The sequence below is a fragment of the Erithacus rubecula genome (genome assembly GCF_903797595.1).
Source record: "Erithacus rubecula genome assembly, contig: scaffold_735_arrow_ctg1, whole genome shotgun sequence".
Taxonomy (NCBI): Eukaryota; Metazoa; Chordata; class Aves; order Passeriformes; family Muscicapidae; genus Erithacus; species Erithacus rubecula.
Genome location: NW_027635605.1, coordinates 18897 through 45561, shown reverse-complemented (window position 1 = coordinate 45561; position 26665 = coordinate 18897). Strand labels below are relative to the sequence as shown.

The window sequence follows — 26665 nt, the reverse complement described above, 5'->3', positions numbered from 1 at the left end:
ACGCCGACGTGCAGAACATGAACGAGTACCTGAGCTCCTTCAAGGTGGCCCAGTACGTGGTCAGGGAGGAGGACAAGGTGCGACACTGGGGACACTGGGGGGCATTGGGGACATTGGGGACATTGAGGGGATTTTGGGGATTTGGGACACTGGGGATGTTGGGGACACTGGGGGGACTGGGGACATTGGGGACATTTGGGACACTGGGGATGTTGGGGACACTGGGGGGGATTGGGGACATTGAGGGGATTTGGGACACTGGGGATGTTGGGGACACTGGGGGGGATTGGGGACATTGAGGGGATTTGGGACACTGGGGATGTTGGGGACACTGGGGAGGATTGGGGACATTGAGGGGATTTTGGGGATTTGGGACACTGGGGATGTTGGGGACACTGGGGGGGATTGGGGACATTGAGGGGATTTGGGACACTGGGGATGTTGGGGACACTGGGGGGGATTGGGGACATTGAGGGGATTTGGGACACTGGGAATGTTGGGGACACTGGGGAGGATTGGGGACATTGAGGGGATTTTGGGGATTTGGGACACTGGGGACGTTTGGGACATTGGGAGGATTGGAGATACTGGGGGCATTGGGGGCACTGGGGACTTTGGGGTGGGGACAATGGGGTGATGGAATTGGGGACCCTGGAGAAGATGGAGGGTCCTGGACAGTGGAGATGATGATGATGATGATGAGGATGATGATGAGGATGATGATGATGATGGTGGTGGTGGGGATGATGAGGATGGTGAGGATGATAATGAAGATGAAGATGGGAACAGTGGAGATGAAGTTGATGGGACAATGGATGTGGGAATGATGGAGATGATGAGGATGAAGATCGGGATGACCATGATGATGGGGATGATGATGATGGAGACAACAAGGACAGGGACACTGCCCAGCGCTGACCCCTGACCCGGTGGTGGCCTGGGTGACCCCGAGTGACCCCGAGTGACCCCGCTGTGCCCGGCAGATCGAGGAGATCGAGCGGGAGATCATCAAGCAGGAGGAGAACGTGGACCCCGACTACTGGGAGAAGCTGCTGCGGCACCACTACGAGCAGCAGCAGGAGGACCTGGCACGGAACCTGGGCAAGGGCAAGCGCGTGCGCAAGCAGGTCAACTACAATGATGCTGCCCAGGAGGACCAAGGTGGGCACTGGGATGGACTGGGAGGCACTGGGAGGGACTGGGACACACTGGGAGGGACTGGGACACACTGGGACACACTGGGACACACTGGGATGGAACCTGGGCAAGGGCAAGCGCGTGCGCAAGCAGGTCAACTACAATGATGCTGCCCAGGAGGACCAAGGTGGGCACTGGGATGGACTGGGAGGCACTGGGATGGGGATTGGGATGGACTGGGAGGGACTGGGATGGACTGGGACACACTGGGAGGGACTGGGACACACTGGTGGCACAGTGTCCCCAATCCTGGCCGTGTCCCCAGATAACCAGTCCGAGTACTCGGTTGGCTCCGAGGAGGAGGACGAGGACTTTGATGAGCGGCCAGAGGGTGAGTGTCACCTGTGTGTCACCTGTGTGTCACCTGTGTGTCACCTGTGTGTCACCTCAGTGTCACCTGTGTGTGCTCAGTGTCACCTGTGTGTCACCTGTGTCACCTGTGTGTGCTCAGTGTCACCTGTGTGTCACCTGTGTGTCACCTGTGTGTCACCTGTGTGTATCACCTGTGTCACCTGTGTGTCACCTGTGTGTCACCTGTATCACCTGTGTCACCTGTGTGTCACCTATGTGTGACCTCAGTGTCACCTGTGTGTATCACCTGTATGTCACCTGTGTGTCACCTGTTACCTGTGTGTCACCTGTATCACCTGTGTGTGACCTCAGTGTCATCTGTCTGTCACCTGTGTCACATCTATGTGTCTTGGGAAGGGTCACGGTGGCCCAAAGGGGGGTCACAGTGCCCCAAAGGGGGTCATGGTGACCCAAAGGGGGGTCACAGTGCCCCAAAGGGGGTCATGGTGACCCAAAGGGGGGTCACAGTGGCCCAAAGGGGGGTCACAGTCGCCCAAAGGGGGGTCACAGTGGCCCAAAGGGGGGTCAGGGTGACCCAAAGGGGGGTCAGGGTGGCTCAAAGGGGGGTCAGGGTGGCCCAAAGGGGGGTCAGGGTGGCTCAAAGGGGGGTCAGGGTGGCCCAAAGGGGGGTCAGGGTGGCCCAAAGGGGGGTCAGGGTGACCCAAAGGGGGGTCAGGGTGGCCCAAAGGGGGGTCAGGGTGTCCTGGGTGGTTTTGGGGTGCTGACCCTCCCCTCCCCCCAGGCCGGCGCCAGTCCAAGCGGCAGCTGCGGAACGAGAAGGACAAACCCCTCCCCCCACTGCTGGCCCGGGTGGGCGGCAACATCGAGGTGAGGGGACATGGGGGGGACTGGGGGGGACTGGGGACACTGGGGGGATTGGGGGACACTGGGGAGATTGGGAACACTGAAGGGATTGGGGACACTGGGGGGATTGGGGACACTGAAGGGACTGGGGACATTGGGGATACTGGGGGGACTGGGGACACTGGGGGGGACTGGGGGGATTGGGGACACTGAGAGGGTTTAGGGACACTGCTGGGAGACTGGGGACATCCTTGGAGCTTGGGGACATCCCTGGGGTGAGGGGACATTCCTAGGGATTGTAGACACTAATGGGGATTGGGGGCACTCCCTGGGACTTGAGGACACTGCTGGGGATTGGGATCTCTGGACACCCAGTGTCCCCAATGTCCCCAACATCCCCAATCCCCCCGGTGTCCCCAATGTCCCCAATGTCCCCTGTCCCTGTGCCAGGTGCTGGGGTTCAACACGAGGCAGCGCAAGGCGTTCCTCAACGCCGTCATGCGCTGGGGGATGCCGCCCCAGGACGCCTTCACCTCCCAGTGGCTCGTGAGGGACCTGCGGGGCAAAACCGAGAAGGAGTTCAAGTAGGTGACAGAGGGGACAGCTGGGGACAGCTGGGAGGGGCAGGGGTAACACAGACAGCTGGTGGCATCAGTGGCAAGTGGTGGCACTGAGGACAGAGAGTGGCATCAGGGAGAAGGGTTGACACCAGGCAGTGGCACTGGGGACAGGTGGTGGCAGGGTAGTGAGGTGTCCATGTGTCCCCATGTCCTTGTTGTCCCTGTGTGCCCTTATCTTCCTGTGTGTCCCTGATGTCCCCCAGTGTCCCTGATGTCCCCCAGTGTCCCCAGTGTCCCCATGCCACGTGATGAGCCCTTACTCAGCCGAGCGCTGTCACTGTTGGTGTTCCTGGGGGCCGGACGAGCCCGTGTCCCCCTCAGCCCGACACAAAGCCACCCCCGATGTCCCCGTGTCCCCTCGGGGGGCCGGGTCTGGCCCAGGGGGCGCCAGAGCGGTGGCAGCTCCCGGCCGTGACCGGCACAGCCCCAAGGGCGCCGTGACGAGGGGACGGGCTGATGGTGCGGGGACACTGGGGACAGCGGGGACAGAGGGGACACTGGGGACAGTGGGGACATTGGGGACAGAGGGGACACTGGGGACAGCGGGGACACTGGGGACACTGGGGACAGTGGGGACAGCGGGGACACTGGGGACAGCGGGGACACTGGGGACACTGAGGACATCAGGGACAGTGGGGACATTGGGGACACTGAGGACATCAGGGACAGTGGGGACACTGGGGACACTGGGGACACTGAGGACATCAGGGACAGTGGGGACACTGGGGACAGTGGGGACACTGGGGACATTGCAGACAGTGGGGACATTGGGGACCTTGTCCCTGGGGACAGCATCCATGAAGACAGTAACCCCAGGGACAGCTTCCATGGAGACAAGGGACACTGGGGACAAGATCTGTGGGGACAAGGACCCTGGGGGAAGGTGGTGGCAGTGGGTTGTGTCAGTGGGTGGCAGTGGCAGGGGTTGGTGGCAGCGGGTGGCAGTCAGTGGCAGTGGGTGGCAGTGGGTGGCAGTGGGTGGCAGCGGGTGGTGGGTGGTGGCAGCGGGTGGCAGTGGGTGGCAGTCAGTGGCAGTGGGTGGCAGTGGGTGGCAGTCAGTGGCAGCGGGTGGCAGTGGGTGGCAGTGGGTGGCAGTCAGTGGCAGTGGGTGGCAGTCAGTGGCAGTGGGTGGCAGTCAGTGGCAGCGGGTGGCAGTGAGTGGCAGTGGGTGGCAGTCAGTGGCAGTGGGTGGCAGTCAGTGGCAGTGGGTGGCAGTGGCAGCGGGTGGCAGTGGGTGGCAGTCAGTGGCAGTGGGTGGCAGTGGGTGGCAGTGGCAGTGGGTGGCAGTCAGTGGCAGTGGGTGGCAGTGGGTGGCAGTGGCAGTGGGTGGCAGTTAGTGGCAGTGGGTGGTGGGTGGTGGCAGTGGGTGGTGGCAGTGGCAGGGGTTGGTGGCAGTGGGTGGCAGTCAGTGGCAGTGGGTGGCAGGTGGCAGTGGGTGGCAGGTGGCAGCGGGTGGCAGTCGGTGGCAGTGGGTGGCAGTCAGTGGCAGCGGGTGGCAGTGGGTGGCAGCGGGTGGTGGCCCTGAGCGCTGTCCCCAGGGCCTACGTGTCCCTGTTCATGCGTCACCTGTGCGAGCCGGGCGCCGATGGCTCCGAGACCTTCGCCGACGGCGTCCCCCGGGAGGGGCTGTCCCGGCAGCAGGTGCTGACCCGCATCGGGGTCATGTCCCTCGTCAAGAAAAAGGTACTGGGGACAGCTGGGGACACACCTGGGGACACACCTGGGGACACACCTGGGGACAACCAGGGACACCCCTCAGCACCTGGAGACAGCCAGGGACACCCCTGGGGACACCCTGAGCACCTGGGGACACACCTGGGGACACCCTGAGCGCCTGGGGACAGCCAGGGACACCCTGAGCACCTGGGGACACCCTGAGCATCTGGGGACACACCTGGGGACACCCTGAGCACCTGGGGCACACCTGGGAACAGCCAGGGACACCCTGAGACTCCCTGAGCACCTGGGGACACACCTGGGGACAGCCAGGGACACCCCTGGAGACACCCTGAGCACCTGGGGGCACCTGGGGACACCCTGAGCACCTGGGGACAGCCAGGGACACCCTGAGCACCTGGGGACACCCTGAGCATCTGGGGACACACCTGGGGACACCCTGAGCACCTGGGGACATACCTGGGGACAGCCAGGGATACCCCTGGAGACACCCTGAGCACCTGGGGGCACCTGGGGACACCCTGAGCACCTGGGGACACACCTGGGGACACCCTGAGCACCTGGGGACACACCTGAGGACAGCCAGGGACACCCTGAGACTCCCTGAGCACCTGGGGACACCCTGAGCATCTGGGGACACACCTGGGGACACCCTGAGCACCTGGGGACACACCTGGGGACAGCCAGGGACACCCTGAGACTCCCTGAGCACCTGGGGACACACCTGGGGACAGCCAGGGACACCCCTGAGCACCTGGGGACACACCTGGGAACAGCCAGGGACACCCCTGGAGACACCCTGAGCACCTGGGGACAGCCAGGGACACCCTGAGACTCCCTGAGCACCTGGGGACAGCCAGGGACACCCTGAGCACCTGGGGACACACCTGGGGCACACCTGGGGGACAGCCAGGGACTCCCTGAGCACCTGGGGACACACCTGGGGCACACCTGGGGACACACCTGGGCACACACCTGGGGACAGCCAGGGACACCCCTGGAGACACCCTGAGCACCTGGGGACACACCTGGGGACACCCTGAGCACCTGGGGACACACCTGGGGACAGCCAGGGACACCCTGAGACTCCCTGAGCACCTGGGGACAGCCAGGGACACCCTGAGCACCTGGGGACACACCTGGGGACAGGCTGAACACTTGGGACAGCCCTGAAGATTTAGGGACATCCCCAGAGCACCTGGGGACAGCCTGGAGTGTGTCCCTGGAGTTTGAGCACATCAACGGGCGCTGGTCCCTGCCCGAGCTGGGCTCTGGGGGGGTTTTGGGGTTGTCTTTGGGGTTGGTTTTGGGGCTGGTTTTGGGGTGGGTTTTGGGGTTGTTTTTGGGTTGTTTTGGGGTTGTTTGTGACCCTTTCCTCTCCCCAGGTGCAGGAGTTTGAGCACATCAACGGGCGCTGGTCCCTGCCCGAGCTGGGCTCTCTGGGGGGGTTTTGGGGTTGTCTTTGGGGTTGGTTTTGAGGCTGGTTTTGGGGTTGTTTTTGGGGTTGTTTTTGGGTTGTTTTGGGGTTGTTTGTGACCCTTTCCCCTCCCCAGGTGCAGGAGTTTGAGCACATCAACGGGCGCTGGTCCCTGCCCGAGCTGGCCCCCGAGCCCAGCGCCGACTCCAAGCGCTCGTCCCGCGCCTCCTCCCCCGCCAAGACCGGCCCCCCCAGCCCCGAGCAGAGCGGCCCCCCCAGCCCCGAGCCCCCCACGCCCGGTACCGGACACCAGGGGACACGGGGACACGGGGGGGACAGGGCTGGGGACAGGGGATACTGGGGGGGACAGGGGAACACCGGGGGGACAGGGCTGGGGACACAGGATGGGACATGGGGACACTGGGACACCGGGGGGGACAGGGCTGGGGACAGGGGAACATCGGGGGGGACAGGGCTGGGGACAGGGGAACACCGGGGGGACAGGGCTGGGGACACAGGATGGGACATGGGGATGGGGCTGGGGACACGGGGACACTGGGGGGACAGGGCTGGGGACACGGGGACACTGGGGGGGACAGGGGAACACCGGGGGGACAGGGCTGGGGACACAGGATGGGACATGGGGATGGGGCTGGGGACACGGGGACACGGGGGGGACAGGGCTGGGGACAGGGGATACTGGGGGGGACAGGGGAACACCGGGGGGACAGGGCTGGGGACACAGGATGGGACATGGGGACACTGGGACACCGGGGGGGACAGGGCTGGGGACAGGGGAACATCGGGGGGGACAGGGCTGGGGACAGGGGAACACCGGGGGGACAGGGCTGGGGACACAGGATGGGACATGGGGATGGGGCTGGGGACACGGGGACACTGGGGGGACAGGGCTGGGGACACAGGATGGGACATGGGGACAGGGCTGGGGACATGGGAACACCGGGGGGAACAGGGCTGGGGACACAGGATGGGACATGGGGATGGGGCTGGGGACACGGGGACACTGGGGGGACAGGGCTGGGGACGGGAACACCGGGGGGACAGGGCTGGGGACACAGGATGGGACATGGGGACAGGGCTGGGGACATGGGGACACTGTGGGGACAGGGCTGGGGACACAGGATGGGGCTGGGGACACGGGGACACTGTGGGGACAGGGCTGGGGACCCAGGATGGGACATGGGGATGGGGCTGGGGACAGGGGAACACCGGGGGGGACAGGGCTGGGGTCACAGGATGGGACATGGGGACAGGGCTGGGGACAGGGGAACACCGGGGGGGACAGGGCTGGGGACACAGGATGGGGCTGGGGACACGGGGACACTGGAGGGACAGGGCTGGGGACACAGGATGGGACATGGGGACACGAGGACACTGGGGGGACAGGGCTGGGGACACAGGATGGGGCTGGGGACAGGGGAACACCGGGGGGACAGGGCTGGGGACACAGGATGGGGCTGGGGACACGGGGACACTGGGGGGACAGGGCTGGGGACACAGGATGGGCATACAGGGACGTGGAATAAGAATGGGGACAGGGCTGGGGACACGGGGGCACAGGGACACAGCCAGGGACATTGGGACAGGGCTGGGGACACAGAATGGGACATGGGGACAGGGCTGGGGATATGGGGACACAGGGACACAGCCAGGGACATAGGGACAGGGCTGGGGACAGGGGAACACCAGGGGGGACAGGGCTGGGGACACGGGGACACTGGGGGGACAGGGCTGGGGACAGAGGATGGGACATGGGGACAGGGCTGGGGATATGGGGACACAGGGACACATCCAGGGACACGGGGACAGGGCTGGGGACACAGCCAGGGACATGGGGACAGGGCTGGGGACAGGGGAACACCAGGGGGGACATGGGATCAGAATGGGGACAGGGCTGGGGATATGGGGACACAGGGACACAGCCAGGGACATGGGGACAGGGCTGGGGACACGGGGGGATTATGGGATGGAATGGGGAAAGGGGACAGGATGGAGACAAAGGGGTGGATTCGGGACAGGGGGACAGGATGGGGACAGAAGGACACGGACTGGGGACAGACAGACAGGATGGGGGCATGAGGGACATGGGATGGGAATGGGTAAAGGGGACAGGATGGGGACAGGGGGACATGAGGACAGGAGGGGACAGCGAGATGAGGACACAGGGACATGAGATGGGGACAGGATAGGGACAGAAGAACGGGGGACATGGGGACAGAGGGAGGATCCAGGAGTTGGGGTGGGAACAGGGACACGGGGAACATGGGGACAGGGTGGGGACAGATGTCCTGATGTCCCCTGTCCCCTGTCCCCAGCCACGCCGGCGCCCAGCGAGCGCGGGGACGGGCCAGGGCCACCCCCGGACAGGGAGGATGGTGACACCAGGGACGAGAAGGAGCCCAAAGGCCCCGAGAAGATGGACACAGATGTGAGTGACACTGCTGTCCCTGTCCCCAAGCCTGTCCCCAGTCATGTCCCTTCCTTGTCCCCAACCTTGTCCCCATCCTCTCATTGTCCTCATCCCTGTCCCTGTCCCCTCTGTCCTCACTCTCCATCCTTGTCCCTGTCCCTGTGTCCCCCGCTCAGTGTCACCCTCACGGGGGGGGTGATGTCCCAGTGTCACCCCAGGGTGACACCCTGTCCCTGTCCCTGTGTCCCCCGCTCAGTGTTACCCTCACAGGGGTGGGTTGATGTCCTGATGTCACCCCAGGGTGACACCCTGTCCCTGTCCCTGTGTCCTCTGCTCAGTGTCACCCTCACAGGGGTGGGTTGATGTCCCAGTGTCACCCAGGGTGACAGCCTGTCCCTGTGTCCCCCGCTCAGTGTCACCCTCACAGGGGTGGGTTGATGTCCCAGTGTCACCCAGGGTGACACCCTGTCCCTGTCCCTGTGTCACCTGCTCAGTGTCACCCTCACAGGGGTGGGTTGATGTCCCAGTGTCACCCAGGGTGACAGCCTGTCCCTGTCCCTGTGTCCCCTGCTCAGTGTCACCCTCACAGGGCGGGGTGATGTCCCAGTGTCACCCAGGGTGACAGCCTGTCCCTGTGTCCCCTGCTCAGTGTCAACCGCACAGGGGTGGGTTGATGTCCCAGTGTCACCCAGGGTGACAGCCTGTCCCTGTGTCCCCTGCTCAGTGTCACCCTCACAGGGGGGGTGATGTCCCAGTGTCACCCAGGGTGACAGCCTGTCCCTGTGTCCCCTGCTCAGTGTCACCCTCACAGGGGTGGGGTGATGTCCCAGTGTCACCCAGGGTGACAGCCTGTCCCTGTCCCTGTGTCCCCCTCTCAGTGTCACCCTCACAGGGCGGGGTGATGTCCCAGTGTCACCCAGGGTGACAGCCTGTCCCTGTCCCTGCAGCCTGCTGTCCCCGAGGCGCCGCCGTCCCCGGGCGATGGCAGCGAGGCCGAGGGGCCCCGGAAGGGCGACGAGGAGGAGGGGCCCGGCCACAGGGACCCCGAGGCTGAGGGACCCCCAGCCCGAGAGGAGCGGCCAGGTGAGACCCCAAATCCCAGAATCCCAAATCCCAGAACATCAAATCATGGGGACCCCAAATCCTGGGAGCACCAAATCCCAGGAGCCCAAATCCTGGGAACCCCAAATCATGGGAACCCCAAATCCTGGGAGCACCAAATCCTGGGAACCCCAAATCATGGGAACCCCAAATCCTGGGAGCACCAAATCCTGGGAGCATCAAATCCCGGGAGCCCAAATCCTGGGAACCCCAAATCCTGGGAGCACCAAATCCTGGGAGCATCAAATCCCGGGAGCCCAAATCCTGGGAACCCCAAATCATGGGAACCCCAAATCCTGGGAGCACCAAATCCTGGGAGCACCAAATCCCAGAACCCGAAATCCTGGGAACCCGAAATCCTGGGAGCACCAAATCCCAGGAGCCCAAATCCTGGGAACCCCAAATCATGGGAACCCCAAATCCTGGGAGCATCAAATCCCGGGAGCCCAAATCATGGGAACCCCAAATCCTGGGAACCCCAAATCATTGGAACCCCAAATCCTGGGAACCCGAAATCCTGGAAGCACCAAATCCTGGGAGCATCAAATCCCGGGAGCCCAAATCCCAGAACCCCAAATCCTGGGAACCCCAAATCCTGGAAACTCAAATCCTGGGAACCCCAAATCCTGGGAACCCCAAATCCTGGGAACTCAAATCCTGGAAACCCCAAATCCTGGGAACCCCAAATCCTGGAAACTCAAATCCTGGGAACCCCAAATCCTGGGAACCCCAAATCCTGGAAACTCAAATCCTGGGAACCCCAAATCCTGGGAACCCCAAATCCTGGGAACCCCAGACCCCAGCCCCCCAAACCCCTGACCCCGTCCCCCCGCAGGTGCCGAGGCCGAGAGGGGCCCTGGGGGGGACAAAGGGGACGAGAAAACCCCGGAGGAGGAGCCCAAGGAGCGCCCGGGGGACCCCGACCCCAAGAGAGGTGCTGGGGTGTTTGAGGGGGCTGGGGGGATTTTGGGGAGTGTTTTGGGGTGGCTGGGGGTGATTTGGGGGGGCTGGGGGTGTTCTAGGAGGCTCACACCTGTCCCTGTGCTCCCAAACCCATCCCTGTCCCCCGAATTGTGTCCCTGTCCCCCCAAACCCATCCCTGTCCCCCAAACCCATCCTTGTCCCCCCAATTGTGTCCCTGTCCCCCCAAACCCAATCCTTGTCCCCCCAATCGTGTCCCTGTCCCCCCAAACCCATCCCTGTCCCCCAAACCCATCCCCGTCCCCCCAATCGTGTCCCTGTCCCCCCAAACCCAATCCTTGTCCCCCCAATCGTGTCCCTGTCCCCCCAAACCCATCCCTGTCCCCCAAACCCATCCCTGTCCCCCAAACCTGTCCCTGTCCCCTCAAACCCATCCCTGTCCCCTCAAACCCATCCCTGTCCCCCAAACCCATCCCTGTCCCCCCAAACCTGTCCCTGTCCCCCCAAACCCAATCCTTGTCCCCCCAATCGTGTCCCTGTCCCCCCAAACCCATCCCTGTCCCCCCAAACCCATCCCTGTCCCCCCAATCGTGTCCCTGTCCCCCCAAACCCATCCCTGTCCCCCCAAACCCATCCCTGTCCCCCCAATCGTGTCCCTGTCCCCCCAAACCCATCCCTGTCCCTCCAAACCCATCCCCGTCCCCCCAAACCTGTCCCTGTACCCCCAAACCCATCCCCGTCCCCCCAATCGTGTCCCTGTCCCCCCCAAACCCATCCCTGTCCCCCCAATCGTGCCCCTGTCCCCCCAAACCCATCCCTGTCCCCCAAACCCATCCCTGTCCCCCCAATCGTGTCCCTGTCCCCCAAACCTGTCCCTGTCCCCCAAACCCGTCCCTGTCCCCCCAATCGTGTCCCTGTCCCCCAAACCTGTCCCTGTCCCCCCAATTGTGTCCCTGTCCCCCAAACCCATCCCTGTCCCCCAAACCCATCCCTGTCCCCCCAATCGTGTCCCTGTCCCTCCAAACCCATCCCTGTCCCCCCAAACCCATCCCTATCCCCCCAATCGTGTCCCTGTCCCCCAAACCCATCCCTGTCCCCCCAAACCCATCCCCGTCCCCCCAATCGTGTCCCTGTCCCCCCAAACCCATCCCTGTCCCCCCAATCGTGTCCCTGTCCCCCCAATCGTGTCCCTGTCCCCCGTCCCCGTCCCCATCCCCCCAATCGTGTCCCTGTCCCCCCAAACCCATCCCTGTCCCCCCAAACCCATCCCTGTCCCCCCAAACCCATCCCTCTCCCCCCCAATTGTGTCCCTGTCCCCCCAAACCCATCCCTGTCCCCCCAAACCCATCCCCGTCCCCCAATCGTGTCCCTGTCCCCCCAAACCCATCCCTGTCCCCCCAATCGTGTCCCTGTCCCCCGTCCCCGTCCCCATCCCCCCAATCGTGTCCCTGTCCCCCCAAACCCATCCCCGTCCCCCCAATTGTGTCCCTGTCCCCCCAATCGTGTCCCTGTCCCCCGTCCCCGTCCCCATCCCCCCAATCGTGTCCCTGTCCCCCCAAACCCATCCCTGTCCCCCCAATCATGTCCCTGTCCCCCAGAGGAGGCCAGGGCTGAGAAGGAGCCCCGGCCGGACCCTCGGCCCAACGGGCGCCGGGACGAGCGAACCGAGAAACCGCGGTTCATGTTCAACATCGCCGACGGCGGCTTCACCGGTGAGGGACACGGGGACATTGGGGACACTGAGGGACACTGGGGGACAGCAGGGACACTGAGGGGACAGCAGGGACACTGGGGGACAGCAGGGACACTGGGGGACAGCAGGGCTGTTCATGTTCAACATCGCTGACGGCGGCTTCACCGGTGAGGGACACGGGGACATTGGGGACACTGGGGGACATTGGGGACAGCAGGGACACTGAGGGACAGCCGGGACACTGAGGGACACTGGGGGACAGCAGGGACACTGAGGGGACAGCAGGGACACTGGGGGACAGCAGGGACACTGGGGGACAGCAGGGCTGTTCATGTTCAACATCGCTGACGGCGGCTTCACCGGTGAGGGACACGGGGACATTGGGGACACTGGGGGACATTGGGGACAGCAGGGACACTGAGGGACAGCCGGGACACTGAGGGACACTGGGGGACAGCAGGGACACTGAGGGGACAGCAGGGACACTGGGGGACAGCAGGGACACTGAGGGACAGCAGGGCTGTTCATGTTCAACATCACCGACGGCGGCTTCACCGGTGAGGGACACGGGGACATTGGGGACACTGAGGGACATTGGGGACATTGGGGACACTGAGGGGACAGCAGGGACACTGAGGGACAGCAGGGACACTGAGGGACAGCAGGGACACTGCGGGACAGCAGGGCTGTTCATGTTCAACATCGCCGACGGCGGCTTCACCGGTGAGGGACATGGGGACATTGGGGACACTGAGGGACACGGGGACATTGGGGACACTGAGGGACACTGGGGGACATTGGGGACACTGAGGGACACGGGGACATTGGGGACACTGAGGGACACTGGGGACATTGGGGACAGCAGGGACACTGGGGGACAGCAGGGACACTGAGGGACAGCAGGGACACTGGGGACACCTGGGGACACACTGGGGACACTGGGGACACTGAGGGACACTGGGGGACACTGGGGACACTGAGGGACACTGGGGACAGCAGGGACACTGAGGGACAGCAGGGACACTGGGGGACAGCAGGGACACTGAGGGACATTGGGAATACTGGGGGGACTCTGGGGACACCTGAGACACTGGGGGACAGTAGGGACATTGGGGGCAGCAGGGGACACCGGGGACACTGGGGACATTGGGGACACTGAGAGAACATTGAGGGGACACCCTGGGGACACCCTGGGGACACCCTGGGGACACTGGTGACCCCGAGCTCCCCCTGACACCGCCCCCCCAGAGCTGCACACGCTGTGGCAGAACGAGGAGCGCGCCGCCATCTCCTCGGGGAAGCTCAACGAGATCTGGCACCGGCGCCACGACTACTGGCTGCTGGCCGGCATCGTGCTGTATCCTCGGGAGTCCTGGGGGGCTCCGTGGGATTTGGGGTGTCCCCGTGGGATTTGGGGTGTCCCTGTGGGATTTGGGGTGTCCCCGTGGGATTTGGGGTGTCACTGTGGGATTTGGGGTGTCCCTGTGGGATTTGGGGTGTCCCCGTGGGATTTGGGGTGTTCCTGTGGGATTTGGGGAGTTCCTGTGGGATTTGGGGTGTCCCCGGGGCTGGGGACAGCGACAGCACGGTGAGGGTGGCACTGGCCTGCATCGTGCTGTGTCCTTGGGGAGTTCTGAGGGGTCCCTGTGGGATTTGGGGTGTTCCCGTGGGATTTGGGGTGTCCCTGTGGGATTTGGGGTGTCCTTGTAGAGTTTTGGGGTGTCCCCGTGGGATTTGGGGTGTTCCTGTGGGATTTGGGGTGTCCTTGTTGAGATTTGGGGTGTCCCTGTGGGATTTGGGGTGTCCCCGTGGGATTTGGGGTGTCCCCGGGGCTGGGGACAGCGACAGCATGGTGAGGGTGGCACTGGCCTGCATTGTGCTGTGTCCTTGTAGAGTTTTGGGGTGTCCCTGTGGGATTTGGGGTGTCCCTGTGGGATTTGGGGTGTCCTTGTAGAGTTTTGGGGTGTTCCTGTGGGATTTGGGGTGTCCCTGTGGGATTTGGGGTGTTCCTGTGGGATTTGGGGTGTCCTTGTAGAGATTTGGGGTGTCCCTGTGGGATTTGGGGTGTTCCTGTGGGATTTGGGGTGTTCTTGTAGAGATTTGGGGTGTTCCTGTACAGATTTAGGGTGTTCCTGCAGAGATTTGCGGTGTTCCTGTGGGATTTGGAATGATTTGCTGTGTTGAGATTTGGATGAGATGATGTGCAGTGACACAGTGACATTGTGACAATGTGACATGGGGATATGGTGCCATGGTGACACAGTGACATTGTGACAATGTGACATGGGGATATGGTGCCATGGTGACACAGTGACAGTGTGACATGGTGACACAGTGACAGCAACAGTTCTTTGCCCTCAGCCACAGCTACGCACGCTGGATGTGGGGGTGTTGGTGACAGTGTGACAATGTGACACGATGACATGGTGACACAGTGACAGTGACAGTCCTTAGCCCTCAGCCACGGCTACACGTGCTGGATCTGGGGGTGTTGGGGATGGGGTGGTGTGATGATGCAGTGACAGAGTGACACGGTGACACAGTGACAGTGTGACACAATGACACAGTGACAGTGTGACACTGACAGTCCTTAGCCCTCAGCCACGGCTACATGTGCTGGATCTGGGGGTGTTGGGGATGGGGTGGTGTGATGATGCAGTTACAGAGTGACACGGTGACACAGTGACAGTGTGACACAATGACACAGTGACAGTGACACAGTGACAGTCCTTAGCCCTCAGCCACGGCTACACGTGCTGGATGTGGGGGTGTTGGGGATGGGGTGGTGTGATGATGCAGTGACATAGTGACACAGTGACACAGTGACACAGTGACAGTGTGACAGTGTGACAGTGACAGTCCTTAGCCCTCAGCCACGGCTACACACGCTGGATGTGGGGCTGTTGGGGATGGGGTGGTGTGATGATGCAGTGACAGTGTGACACAGTGACAGTGACAGGGTGACACAGTGACAGTGACAGGGTGACACAGTGACAGTGACAGTCCTTAGCCCTCAGCCACGGCTACATGTGCTGGATCTGGGGGTGTTGGGGATGGGGTGGTGTGATGATGCAGTGACATAGTGACACAGTGACACAGTGACACAGTGACAGTGTGACAGTGTGACAGTGACAGTCCTTAGCCCTCAGCCACGGCTACGCGCGCTGGATGTGGGGGTGTTGGGGATGGGGTGGTGTGATGATGCAGTGACAGTGTGACACAGTGACAGTGACAGGGTGACACAGTGACAGTGACAGGGTGACACAGTGACAGTGACAGTCCTTAGCCCTCAGCCACGGCTACACGTGCTGGATGTGGGGCTGTTGGGGATGGGGTGGTGTGATGATGCAGTGACAGAGTGACACGGTGACAGTGTGACAGGGTGACACAGTGACAGTGACAGTCCTTAGCCCTCAGCCACGGCTACGCGTGCTGGATGTAGGGGTGTTGGGGATGGGGTGGTGTGATGATGCAGTGACAGTGTGACACAATGACACAGTGACAGTGTGACAGTGTGACAGTGACAGTCCTTAGCCCTCAGCCACGGCTACACGTGCTGGATGTGGGGGTGTTGGGGATGGGGTGGTGTGATGATGCAGTGACAGAGTGACACGGTGACAGTGTGACAGTGTGACACAGTGACAGTGACAGTCCTTAGCCCTCAGCCACGGCTACGCGCGCTGGACCGACATCCAGAACGACGGTGCCTTCGGGGTGATCAACGAGCCCTTCAAGGGCGAGGCCTCCAAGGGGAACTTCCTGGAGATGAAGAACAAATTCCTGGCGCGCCGCTTCAAGGTCAGCACCGGGTGACAGCGGGGGGCGAATGGGGGTGACACCAGAGTGACAACGAGGGTGACAACAAGGGTGACACCAGGGTGACAGTGAGGGTGGCACCGGGGTGACAATGAGAGTGACAATGAGGGTGACACTGTGGATGACAATGAGGGTGGCACCGTGGGTGACAGTGAGGGTGGCACCAGGGTGACAGTGAGGGTGGCACCGTGGGTGACAGTGAGGGTGGCACCAGGGTGACACTGGCGTGGGATGAGCGGGAAGGAGGCCAGGGGTGCTCGGACATCTGGGTGGGAGCTGCAGGTGTTGGGTGAGGTCACATCTGGGCACCTGGACTGTCCAGGTGTTGGGTGAGAGCAGGGCTGGACACCTGGACATCCGTGTCATCCAGATGTTGGTGAGATCAGGGTCAGACCCACCAACACCTGCACCTTCTGAGCTTTAGGTGACACCTGGGTTGCACCCACCAACACCTGCACCCTCCAGCTGTTGGGTTTACTCACATCTGAACCTACAAACACCTGTACCCTCCAGCTGTTGGGTTTACTCAAATCTGAACCTACAAACACCTGGACCCTCTGGGCTTTAGGTGACACCTGGGTTGCACCCACCAACACCTGCACCCTCCAGCTGTTGGGTTTACTCACATCTGAACCTACAAACACCTGGGCCCTCCAGCTGTTGGGTTTACTCAAATCTGAACCTACAACCACCTGGACCCTCTGGGCTTTAGGTGACACCTGGGTGGCACCCACCAACACCTGGACCCTCCAGCTGTTGGGTTTACTCAAATCTGAACCTACAAACACCTGGACCCTCTGAGCTTTAGGTGACACCTGGGTTGCACCCTGCACCCTCCAGCTGTTTGGTTTACTCAAATCTGAACCTACAAACACCTGGACCCTCTGGGCTTTAGGTGACACCTGGGTTGCACCCTGTACCCTCCAGCTGTTGGGTTTACTCAAATCTGAACCTACAACCACCTGGACCCTCCAGCTGTTGGGTTCACTCACAGCTGAACCCAGCAACACCTGGACCCTCTGGGCTTTAGGTGACACCTGGGTGGCACCCTGTACCCTCCAGCTGTTGGGTTCACTCAAATCTGAACCTACAAACACCTGGACCCTCTGGGCTTTAGGTGACACCTGGGTGGCACCCTGTACCCTCCAGCTGTTGGGTTCACTCAAATCTGAACCTACAAACACCTGGACCCTCTGGGCTTTAGGTGACACCTGGGTTGCACCCACCAACACCTGGACCCTCCAGCTGTTGGGTTTACTCAAATCTGAACCTACAACCACCTGGACCCTCTGAGCTTTAGGTGACACCTGGGTTGCACCCTGTACCCTCCAGCTGTCACCCCCTGACCCTGCCCCCTCCCCGCAGCTGCTGGAGCAGGCGCTGGTGATCGAGGAGCAGCTGCGCCGCGCCGCCTACCTGAACATGACGCAGGACCCCAGCCACCCCGCCATGGCCCTCAACACGCGCTTCGCCGAGGTCGAGTGCCTGGCCGAGAGCCACCAGCACTTGTCCAAGGAGTCGCTGGCGGGCAACAAGCCGGCCAACGCGGTGCTGCACAAGGGTAAGAGGCGGCAGGGCCGGCGCTCCCGGCGCGGCCGCCCCGTGTAGCCGCCGCGGCGCCTCTGTACGCGTGCTGCAACCATTAAAGAGGGGTTCTGCTCCCAACCGCCGCCTCCCGGTGTATCCTTGCTCTGCGTGCGCTTTCTGGGGGGGCGGGGGGCGCCGGGGAAGGGAGTTTTGGGGTGGGAGTAAAGTGGGAGTAAAGTGGGAGTAAGCTCAGAGTAAGCTCGGGAGCGTTGCCAGGGGTTTGCGGGGTTGTGGCTTGGCGCTGAGGGGGGTTCTGCTGAGTAGATGTGGTGTAAAGCTGGAGTATGTCCTTAGTGCCGTCCTGTGTGTATCTCTGGAGTAGTTTACGTCTTGAGTCTCTCTCCCCGCTCCTTCCCTCTCTCTCTCTCCCTCCCTCCCTCCTCACCCGGGGGTGTTTTTGTGGAGTATCCCCGGAGTATCTGCGCGGTGCATGCCGGGAGTAAAGGCTGGAGTAGCGCCGGAGCACCCCGGTGTGAGCCTGGAGTATCTCTGGTGTAATTAATGAGTAAAGCCTGGAGGACTTGGGGACATGAGCTGAGTAAAGCCAGAGTATCTCTGGTGTATTTAAAGCCAGAAGTATCCCTGGAGTAATTGAGGAGTATCAGAGGCCCTGTGGCTCATGGGAGGAGTAACCCCAGAGTAAAGGATGAGGATGCCCTGAGTAGCCCTGATGTGGCGGTGGAGTATCCCTGGTGTATCCCAGGAGTAGCTTTACAGTGGCCAAGGGTTAAGCCCAGAGTATCTGAGGAGCAGGCCCAGGGGACTGAGGAGTAAACCCGGAGTAGTCCCGGTGCCTCCAATCGTTACACCCGGAGTAGCTCTGGAGAATGCACAGGGAGTAACTCTGGAGTATCCCTGGAGTAACTCCAGAGCAGACCTGGAGTAAAGGCAGAGAACACCTGGAGTCACCTCCAGTGCATCCAAGGAGTAGCCACGGAGTAACCCTGTGTGTGCAGGCCTGTAGTAAGGCAGGAGTAACCCTGGAGTATCTCTGGGGCAGCTGAGGAGTATCCCCAGAGTGTAAAGAGTAACCCTGGAGTATCTCTGGAGTACCTGGAGGAGATACTCAGAGTAAAGAGCACAGGTGGAGTATCTCTGGTGTGGGCAAGGGACACGTGGAGTAAGTCAGGAGTAAACCTTTAGTAACTCCGGAGTACACCCGGAGCAAGTCAGGAGTATCCCCAGAGTAACTCCAGAGCACCCCCCGAGTACTCCCAGCCTACTCAGAGCCCCTCCCCCAGAGCATGCACCCCCAAATAACTGCTGAGTATCCCCTGAGTAACCCCCAGCTCTTCCTCTCCCCACCCCTGGCTCTCACATGAGTATCTCCCACCCACCCCTCTCCCCACACCCTCTGAGTAACCTGAGTAACCTATGAGTAAGCTGTGATAAGCTGCGAGTAACCTATGAGTAAGCAGTGAGTAACCTATGAGTAAGATGTGATTAACCTATGAATAAGCAGTAACCTATGAGTAAGCTGTGATTAACCTATGAGTATCCTGTGAGTAAGCAGCAAGTAGGCAGTGAGTAACCTATGAGTATCCTGTGAGTAACCTATGAGTATCCTGTGAGTAAGCAGTGAGCAGGCAGTGAGTAAGCAGTGAGCAACCTATGAGTAAGCTGTGAGTAAGCTGTGAGTAACCTATGAGTATCCTGTGAGGAGGCAGTGAGTAAGCAGTGAGTAACCTATGAGTAAGCTATGAGTATCCTGTGAGTAAGCAGTGAGCAGGCAGTAAGCAGTGAGTAAGCTATGAGTATCCTGTGAGTAAGCAGTGAGCAGGCAGTGAGTAAGCAGTGAGTAACCTATGAGTAAGCTATGAGTATCCTGTGAGTAAGCAGTGAGCAGGCAGTGAGTAAGCTATGAGTAAGCAGTGAGTATCCTGTGAGTAAGCAGTGAGCAGGCAGTAAGCTATGAGTATCCTGTGAGTAACCTATGACTATCCTGTGAGTAAGCTGCGAGTAACCTATGAGTAAGCAGTGAATAAGCAGTGAGTAGGCAGTGAGTAACCTATGAGTATCCTGTGAGTAACCTATGAGTAAGCTATGAGTATCCTGTGAGTAAGCGGTGAGGAGGCAGTGAGTAAGCAGTGAGTAACCTATGAGTAAGCTATGAGTATCCTGTGAGTAAGCAGTGAGCAGGCAGTGAGTAAGCAGTGAGTAAGCTATGAGTAAGCTATGAGTATCCTGTGAGTAAGCAGGCAGTGAGTAAGCAGTGAGTAAGCTATGAGTAAGCTATGAGTATCCTGTGAGTAAGCAGTGAGCAGGCAGTGAGTAAGCAGTGAGTAAGCGATGAGTAAGCAGTGAGTATCCTGTGAGTAAGCAGTGAGTAAGCAGTGAGTAAGCAGTGAGTAACCTATGAGTAAGCTATGAGTATCCTGTGAGTAAGCTATGAGTATCCTGTGAGTAAGCAGTGAGTATCTTGTGAGTAAGCAGTGAGTAAGCTATGAGTAAGCTATGAGTATCCTGTGAGTAAGCAGTGAGTAAGCAGTGAGCAGGCAGTGAGTAAGCAGTGAGTAACCTATGAGTAAGCTATGAGTATCCTGTGAGTAAGCAGTGAGTATCCTGTGAGTAAGCAGTGAGTATCCTGTGAGTAAGCAGTGAGTAGGCTGCGAGCGCTGACGGGCGCCCCTGTGTTTGTCCCAGTGCTGAACCAGCTGGAGGAGCTGCTGAGTGACATGAAGGCCGACGTGACGCGGCTGCCGGCGACGCTGTCGCGCATCCCGCCCATCGCCGCGCGCCTGCAGATGTCGGAGCGCAGCATCCTGAGCCGGCTGGCCAGCAAGGGCACCGAGAGCCACCCCCCGCCCGTGAGTCACCCTGTCACCCAAACCCTGTCACCCTGGGGACACTGCCATTGTCACCCTGCCATTGTCACCCTGCCATTGCCACCATGGCATCCTGAGCCGGCTGGCCAGCAAGGGCACCGAGAGCCACCCCCCGCCCGTGAGTCACCCTGTCACCCTGTCACCCAAACCCTGTCACCCCGGGGACACTGCCATTGTCACCCTGCCATTGTCACCATGGCATCCTGAGCCATGGCCAGCAAGGGCACCGAGAGCCACCCCCCGCCCGTGAGTCACCCTGTCACCCTGTCACCCAAACCCTGTCACCCCGGGGACACTGCCATTGTCACCCTGCCATTGCCACACTGCCATTGTCACCATGGCATCCTGAGCCATGGCCAGCAAGGGCACCGAGAGCCACCCCCCGCCCGTGAGTCACCCTGTCACCCTGTCACCCTGTCACCCAAACCCTGTCACCCCGGGGACACTGCCATTGTCACCCTGCCCTGGGGTCATTGTCACCATGGCATCCTGAGCCGGCTGGCCAGCAAGGGCACCGAGAGCCACACCCCGCCCGTGAGTCACCCTGTCACCCTGTCACCCAAACCCTGTCACCCTGGGGACACTGCCATTGTCACCCTGCTATTGCCACCCTGCCATTGTCACCCTGCCATTGTCACCCTGCCATTGTCACCCTGCCATTGTCACCATGGCATCCTGAGCCATGGCCAGCAAGGGCACCGAGAGCCACCCCCCGCCCGTGAGTCACCCTGTCACCCTGTCACCCTGGGGACACTGCCATTGTCACCCTGCCATTGTCACCATGGCATCCTTAGCCATGGCCAGCAAGGGCACCGAGAGCCACCCCCCGCCCGTGAGTCACCCTGTCACCCTGTCACCCTGTCACCCAAACCCTGGGGACACTGCCATTGTCACCCTGCCATTGTCACCCTGCCATTGTCACCCTGCCATTGTCACCATGGCATCCTGAGCCGGCTGGCCAGCAAGGGCACCGAGAGCCACCCCCCGCCCGTGAGTCACCCTGTCACCCTGTCACCCTGGGGACACTGCCATTGTCACCCTGCCATTGCCACACTGCCATTGTCACCATGGCATCCTGAGCCATGGCCAGCAAGGGCACCGAGAGCCACCCCCTGCCCGTGAGTCACCCTGTCACCCTGTCACCCTGTCACCCAAACCCGGTCACCCTGGGGACACTGCCATTGTCACCCTGCCATTGCCACACTGCCATTGTCACCATGGCATCCTGAGCCGGCTGGCCAGCAAGGGCACCGAGAGCCACACCCCGCCCGTGAGTCACCCTGTCACCCTGTCACCCAAACCCTGTCACCCTGGGGACACTGCCATTGTCACCCTGCTATTGCCACCCTGCCATTGTCACCCTGCCATTGTCACCCTGCCATTGTCACCCTGCCATTGTCACCATGGCATCCTGAGCCATGGCCAGCAAGGGCACCGAGAGCCACCCCCCGCCCGTGAGTCACCCTGTCACCCTGTCACCCTGGGGACACTGCCATTGTCACCCTGCCATTGTCACCATGGCATCCTTAGCCATGGCCAGCAAGGGCACCGAGAGCCACCCCCCGCCCGTGAGTCACCCTGTCACCCTGTCACCCTGTCACCCAAACCCTGGGGACACTGCCATTGTCACCCTGCCATTGTCACCCTGCCATTGTCACCCTGCCATTGTCACCATGGCATCCTGAGCCGGCTGGCCAGCAAGGGCACCGAGAGCCACCCCCCGCCCGTGAGTCACCCTGTCACCCTGTCACCCTGGGGACACTGCCATTGTCACCCTGCCATTGCCACACTGCCATTGTCACCATGGCATCCTGAGCCATGGCCAGCAAGGGCACCGAGAGCCACCCCCTGCCCGTGAGTCACCCTGTCACCCTGTCACCCTGTCACCCAAACCCTGTCACCCCGGGGACACTGCCATTGTCACCCTGCCCTGGGGTCATTGTCACCATGGCATCCTGAGCCGGCTGGCCAGCAAGGGCACCGAGAGCCACCCCCCGCCCGTGAGTCACCCTGTCACCCTGTCACCCTGGGGACACTGCCATTGTCACCCTGCCATTGTCACCATGGCATCCTGAGCCATGGCCAGCAAGGGCACCGAGAGCCACCCCCCGCCCGTGAGTCACCCTGTCACCCTGGGGACACTGCCATTGTCACCCTGCCATTGTCACCCTGCCATTGTCACCCTGCCATTGTCACCCTGCCATTGCCACCATGGCATCCTGAGCTGGCTGGCCAGCAAGGGCACCGAGAGCCACCCCCCACCCGTGAGTCACCCTGTCACCCTGTCACCCAAACCCTGTCACCCTGGGGACACTGCCATTGTCACCCTGCCATTGTCACCCTGGCATTGTCAACCTGCCATTGCCACCATGGCATCCTGAGCCATGGCCAGCAAGGGCACCGAGAGCCACCCCCCGCCCGTGAGTCACCCTGTCACCCAAACCCTGTCACCCTGGGGACACTGCCATTGTCACCCTGCCATTGCCACACTGCCATTGTCACCCTGCCATTGTCACCCTGCCATTGCCACCATGGCATCCTGAGCCATGGCCAGCAAGGGCACCGAGAGCCACCCCCCACCCGTGAGTCACCCTGTCACCCAAACCCTGTCACCCTGGGGACACTGCCATTGTCACCCTGCCATTGTCACCCTGCCATTGTCACCCTGCAATTGTCACCCTGCCATTGTCACCATGGCATCCTGAGCCATGGCCAGCAAGGGCACCAAGAGCCACCCCCCGCCCGTGAGTCACCCTGTCACCCTGTCACCCTGGGGACACTGCCATTGTCACCCTGTCACCCTGGGGACACTGGGAACATCAGGGACTTTGGCATTGTCACCCTGTCACCCAAACCCTGGGGACATTGTTACTGCCATTGTCACCCTGCCCTGGGGACATTGTTACTGTCACCCTGTCATGGTGACATTGCCACCCCTGTGCCCGGGGCTGTCCCTGGTGGCACTGGCAGGTGACAGCCGTGTCCCCTTGTCCCCAGACCTTCCCTCCGGGGCCCTACGCCACCCCCCCGAGTTATGGGGGCGCCTTTGGGACCCCCCCGGCCGGAGCCCTGCCCCCCCCCGGGGGTGCCAACTACAGCCAGATGCCACCAGGGTCCTTCATCTCTGGTGAGGGACACAGGGGACACAGAATGGGGACAGGGGACACAGAACGGGGACAGGGGACACAAAACGGGGACAGGGGGACACAGAACGGGGACAGGGGACACAAAATGGGGACAGGGGACACAAAATGGGGACGGGGGACACAAAATGGGGACAGGGGACACAGAACGGGGACAGGGGACACAAAATGGGGACGGGGGACACAAAATGGGGACGGGGGACAAAAAATGGGGACGGGGGACACAAAATGGGGACGGGGGACACAAAATGGGGATGGGGGAAACAAAACGGGGACAGGGGGGACAGGGGGACAGGGGACACAAAACGGGGACAGGGGACCCCAGAAACGGGGACATGGGGAGGGGGTTTATGGGCGTTCCCATGGGTGGGGGTCCCTGGGGCGGGTTTTTGGGTGGGGTTGGGGGGGCACCTATGGGTGGGGGTCACCCCTGACCCCCCCTGACCCCCGTGCCCCCCCCCCCAGCCGCCAATGGCCCCCCGGTGCTGGTGAAGGGGGGGTTCCCATGGGCGGGGTTTTTTTGGGGGGTCCCAGGGGCGGGGTTAGGGGGGGTTCCCGTGGGTGAGGGTCTCTGGGGGGTCTCCCCTGACCCCCCCTGACCCCCCCCGCCCCCCCCAGCCGCCAATGGCCCCCCGGTGCTGGTGAAGCGGGGGGGGGGGGTTCCCATGGGCGGGGTTTTTTGGGGGGTCTCTGGGGCAGGTTTTGGGGGGGTTCCCATGGGTGGGGTTTTTTGGGGGGTCTCTGGGGCAGGTTTTGGGGGGGTTCCCATGGGTGAGGGTCTCTGGGGTGCCCCCCCTGACCCCCCCCGCCCCCCCCAGCCGCCAATGGCCCCCCGGTGCTGGTGAAGCAAGGGGGGGGGGTTCCCGTGGGTGGGGGTCTCTGGGGCGGGGTTTGGGGGGGTTCCCGTGGGTGGGGGTCTCTGGGGGGTCTCCCCTGACCCCCCCTCGCCCCCCCAGCCGCCAATGGCCCCCCGGTGCTGGTGAAGCAAGGGGGGGGGGTTCCCGTGGGTGGGGGTCTCTGGGGCGGGGTTTGGGGGGGTTCCCGTGGGTGGGGGTCTCTGGGGCGGGGTTTGGGGGGGTTCCCGTGGGTGGGGGTCTCTGGGGCGGGGTTTGGGGGGGTTCCCATGGGTGGTGGTCTCCCCTGACCCCCCCCGCCCCCCCCAGCCGCCAATGGCCCCCCGGTGCTGGTGAAGTGGGGGGGGGTTCCCATGGGTGTGGTTTTTTGGGGGGTCCCAGGGGCGGGGTTTGGGGGGGTTCCCATGGGTGGGGGTCTCTGGGGCGGGGTTTGGGGGGGTTCCCGTGGGTGGGGGTCTCTGGGGCGGGGTTTGGGGGGGTTCCCATGGGTGGGGGTCTCTGGGGCGGGTTTTTGGGGGGTTCCCGTGGGTGAGGGTCTCTGGGGTGCCCCCCCTGACCCCCCCTGACCCCCCCCGCCCCCCCCAGCCGCCAATGGCCCCCCGGTGCTGGTGAAGGGGGGGTTCCCATGGGTGGGGTTTTTTGGGGGGTCCCAGGGGCGGAGTTTGGGGGGGTTCCCGTGGGTGAGGGTCTCTGGGGGGTCTCTCCTAACCCCCCCCGCCCCCCCCAGCCGCCAATGGCCCCCCGGTGCTGGTGAAGCGCGAGCCGGAGGCGCTGGAGCGGAAGGAGCCGCGGGGGGGGGAGGTGATCTGCATCGACGACTGAGGGGGGGCGGGGGGGCCCCTCCCCCCCCACTGCCGGGATTGCGCCCCAAGAGGGGCTGGGGGGGAGGGGCAGCGCCCCCGCCTTGGGGGTGGGGGGGGTTTTTCGGTTTTTTTTGTTGGATTTTTTTTTTTTTTTTTTTTTTTTTTGTTGTTGTTGGGGGGGGGGGGGGCGGGGGGCGAGGACCACTGCGATTATAAATATGAAATTATATAAATATGAATTTATCCCGGGCGGGGCGGGGGGCGGGGCGCCACAGGGGTTCCCCCCTCCCCTCCCCCACCCCGGGGTGTCCCCGGGGCCCCCCCCGCCCCTCCCCCCCCCTCCCCCCCCCCCCCCCGGGCTCGGGCACTTGTTTAACCGCAGCGAATAAACCCCGGAACCTTCCTTGGCTACTGCACCCGGCAATGGGCGTGGCTACCGCGGGGGTGGGCGTGGCTAACGTGGGGATGGGTGTGGCTACCGTGGGAATGGGCGTGGCTACCGTGGAAATGGGCGTGACTACCGTGGGGGTGGGCGTGGCTAACGTGGGGTGGGCGTGGCTAACGTGGGGGTGGGCGTGGCTACCGCGGGAATGGGCGTGGCTACCGCGGGAATGGGTGCGGCTACCGTGGGAACGGGCGTGGCTACCGCGGGAATGGGCGTGGCTACCGCGGGAATGGGCGTGGCTACCGCGGGAATGGGTGTGGCTACCGCGGGAATGGGTGTGGCTACCGTGGGAATGGGTGTGGCTACCATGGGAATGGGTGTGGCTGCCATGGGAATGGGTGTGGCTACCGTGGGAATGGGTGTGGCTGCCATGGGGATGGGTGTGGCTGCCGTGAGAATGGGCGTGGCTACCGTGGGAACGGGCGTGGCTACCGCGGGAATGGGCGTGGCTACCGCGGGAATGGGCGTGGCTACCGTGGGGATGGGTGTGGCTGCCGTGGGAATGGGTGTGGCTACCGTGGGAATGGGTGTGGCTGCCGTGGGAATGGGTGTGGCTACCGTGGGAATGGGTGTGGCTACCATGAGAATGGGCGTGGCTACCATGAGAATGGGCGTGGCTACTGTGGGAACGGGCGTGGCTGCCGTGGGAATGGGCGTGGCTACCATGGGAATGGGTGTGGCTGCCATGGGAATGGGCGTGGCTACCATGGGAATGGGTGTGGCTACCATGAGAATGGGTGTGGCTACCGTGGGAATGGGCGTGGCTACTGTGGAAATGGGTGTGGCTACTGTGGAAATGGGTGTGGCTACCAGGGGAATGGGTGTGGCTACCGTGAAAATGGGTGTGGCTACCGTGGGAATGGGTGTGGCTACCGTTGGAATGGGCGTGGCTACCACAGGATGCCCAAGCCCCCCCAGGCTGTGGCCGCACGGCCGGTCTCAGCTGTGGGCTTGTCCTCACGGTGGGAACAGAAATCTCC

The 26665-nt window shown here is 62.3% G+C and overlaps 1 protein-coding gene across 1 annotated transcript; it reads left to right on the top strand.

The window, feature by feature from the left end:
• The first annotated feature begins 6 nt into the window (after positions 1-6).
• Positions 7-25281, top strand: LOC306816608 (chromodomain-helicase-DNA-binding protein 3-like). Its single transcript, XM_079333021.1, has 17 exons — positions 7-77; positions 984-1161; positions 1463-1528; positions 2291-2376; positions 2803-2936; positions 4511-4655; positions 6203-6365; positions 8403-8515; positions 9445-9580; positions 10434-10532; positions 12118-12231; positions 13461-13569; positions 15878-16010; positions 17394-17589; positions 20259-20422; positions 23438-23567; positions 25165-25281. Exons 1-17 carry the CDS (start codon positions 18-20, stop codon positions 25257-25259), a joined length of 2121 nt encoding a protein of 706 aa, XP_079189147.1. The 5' UTR covers positions 7-17; the 3' UTR covers positions 25260-25281.
• The last annotated feature ends 1384 nt before the right edge of the window (positions 25282-26665 follow it).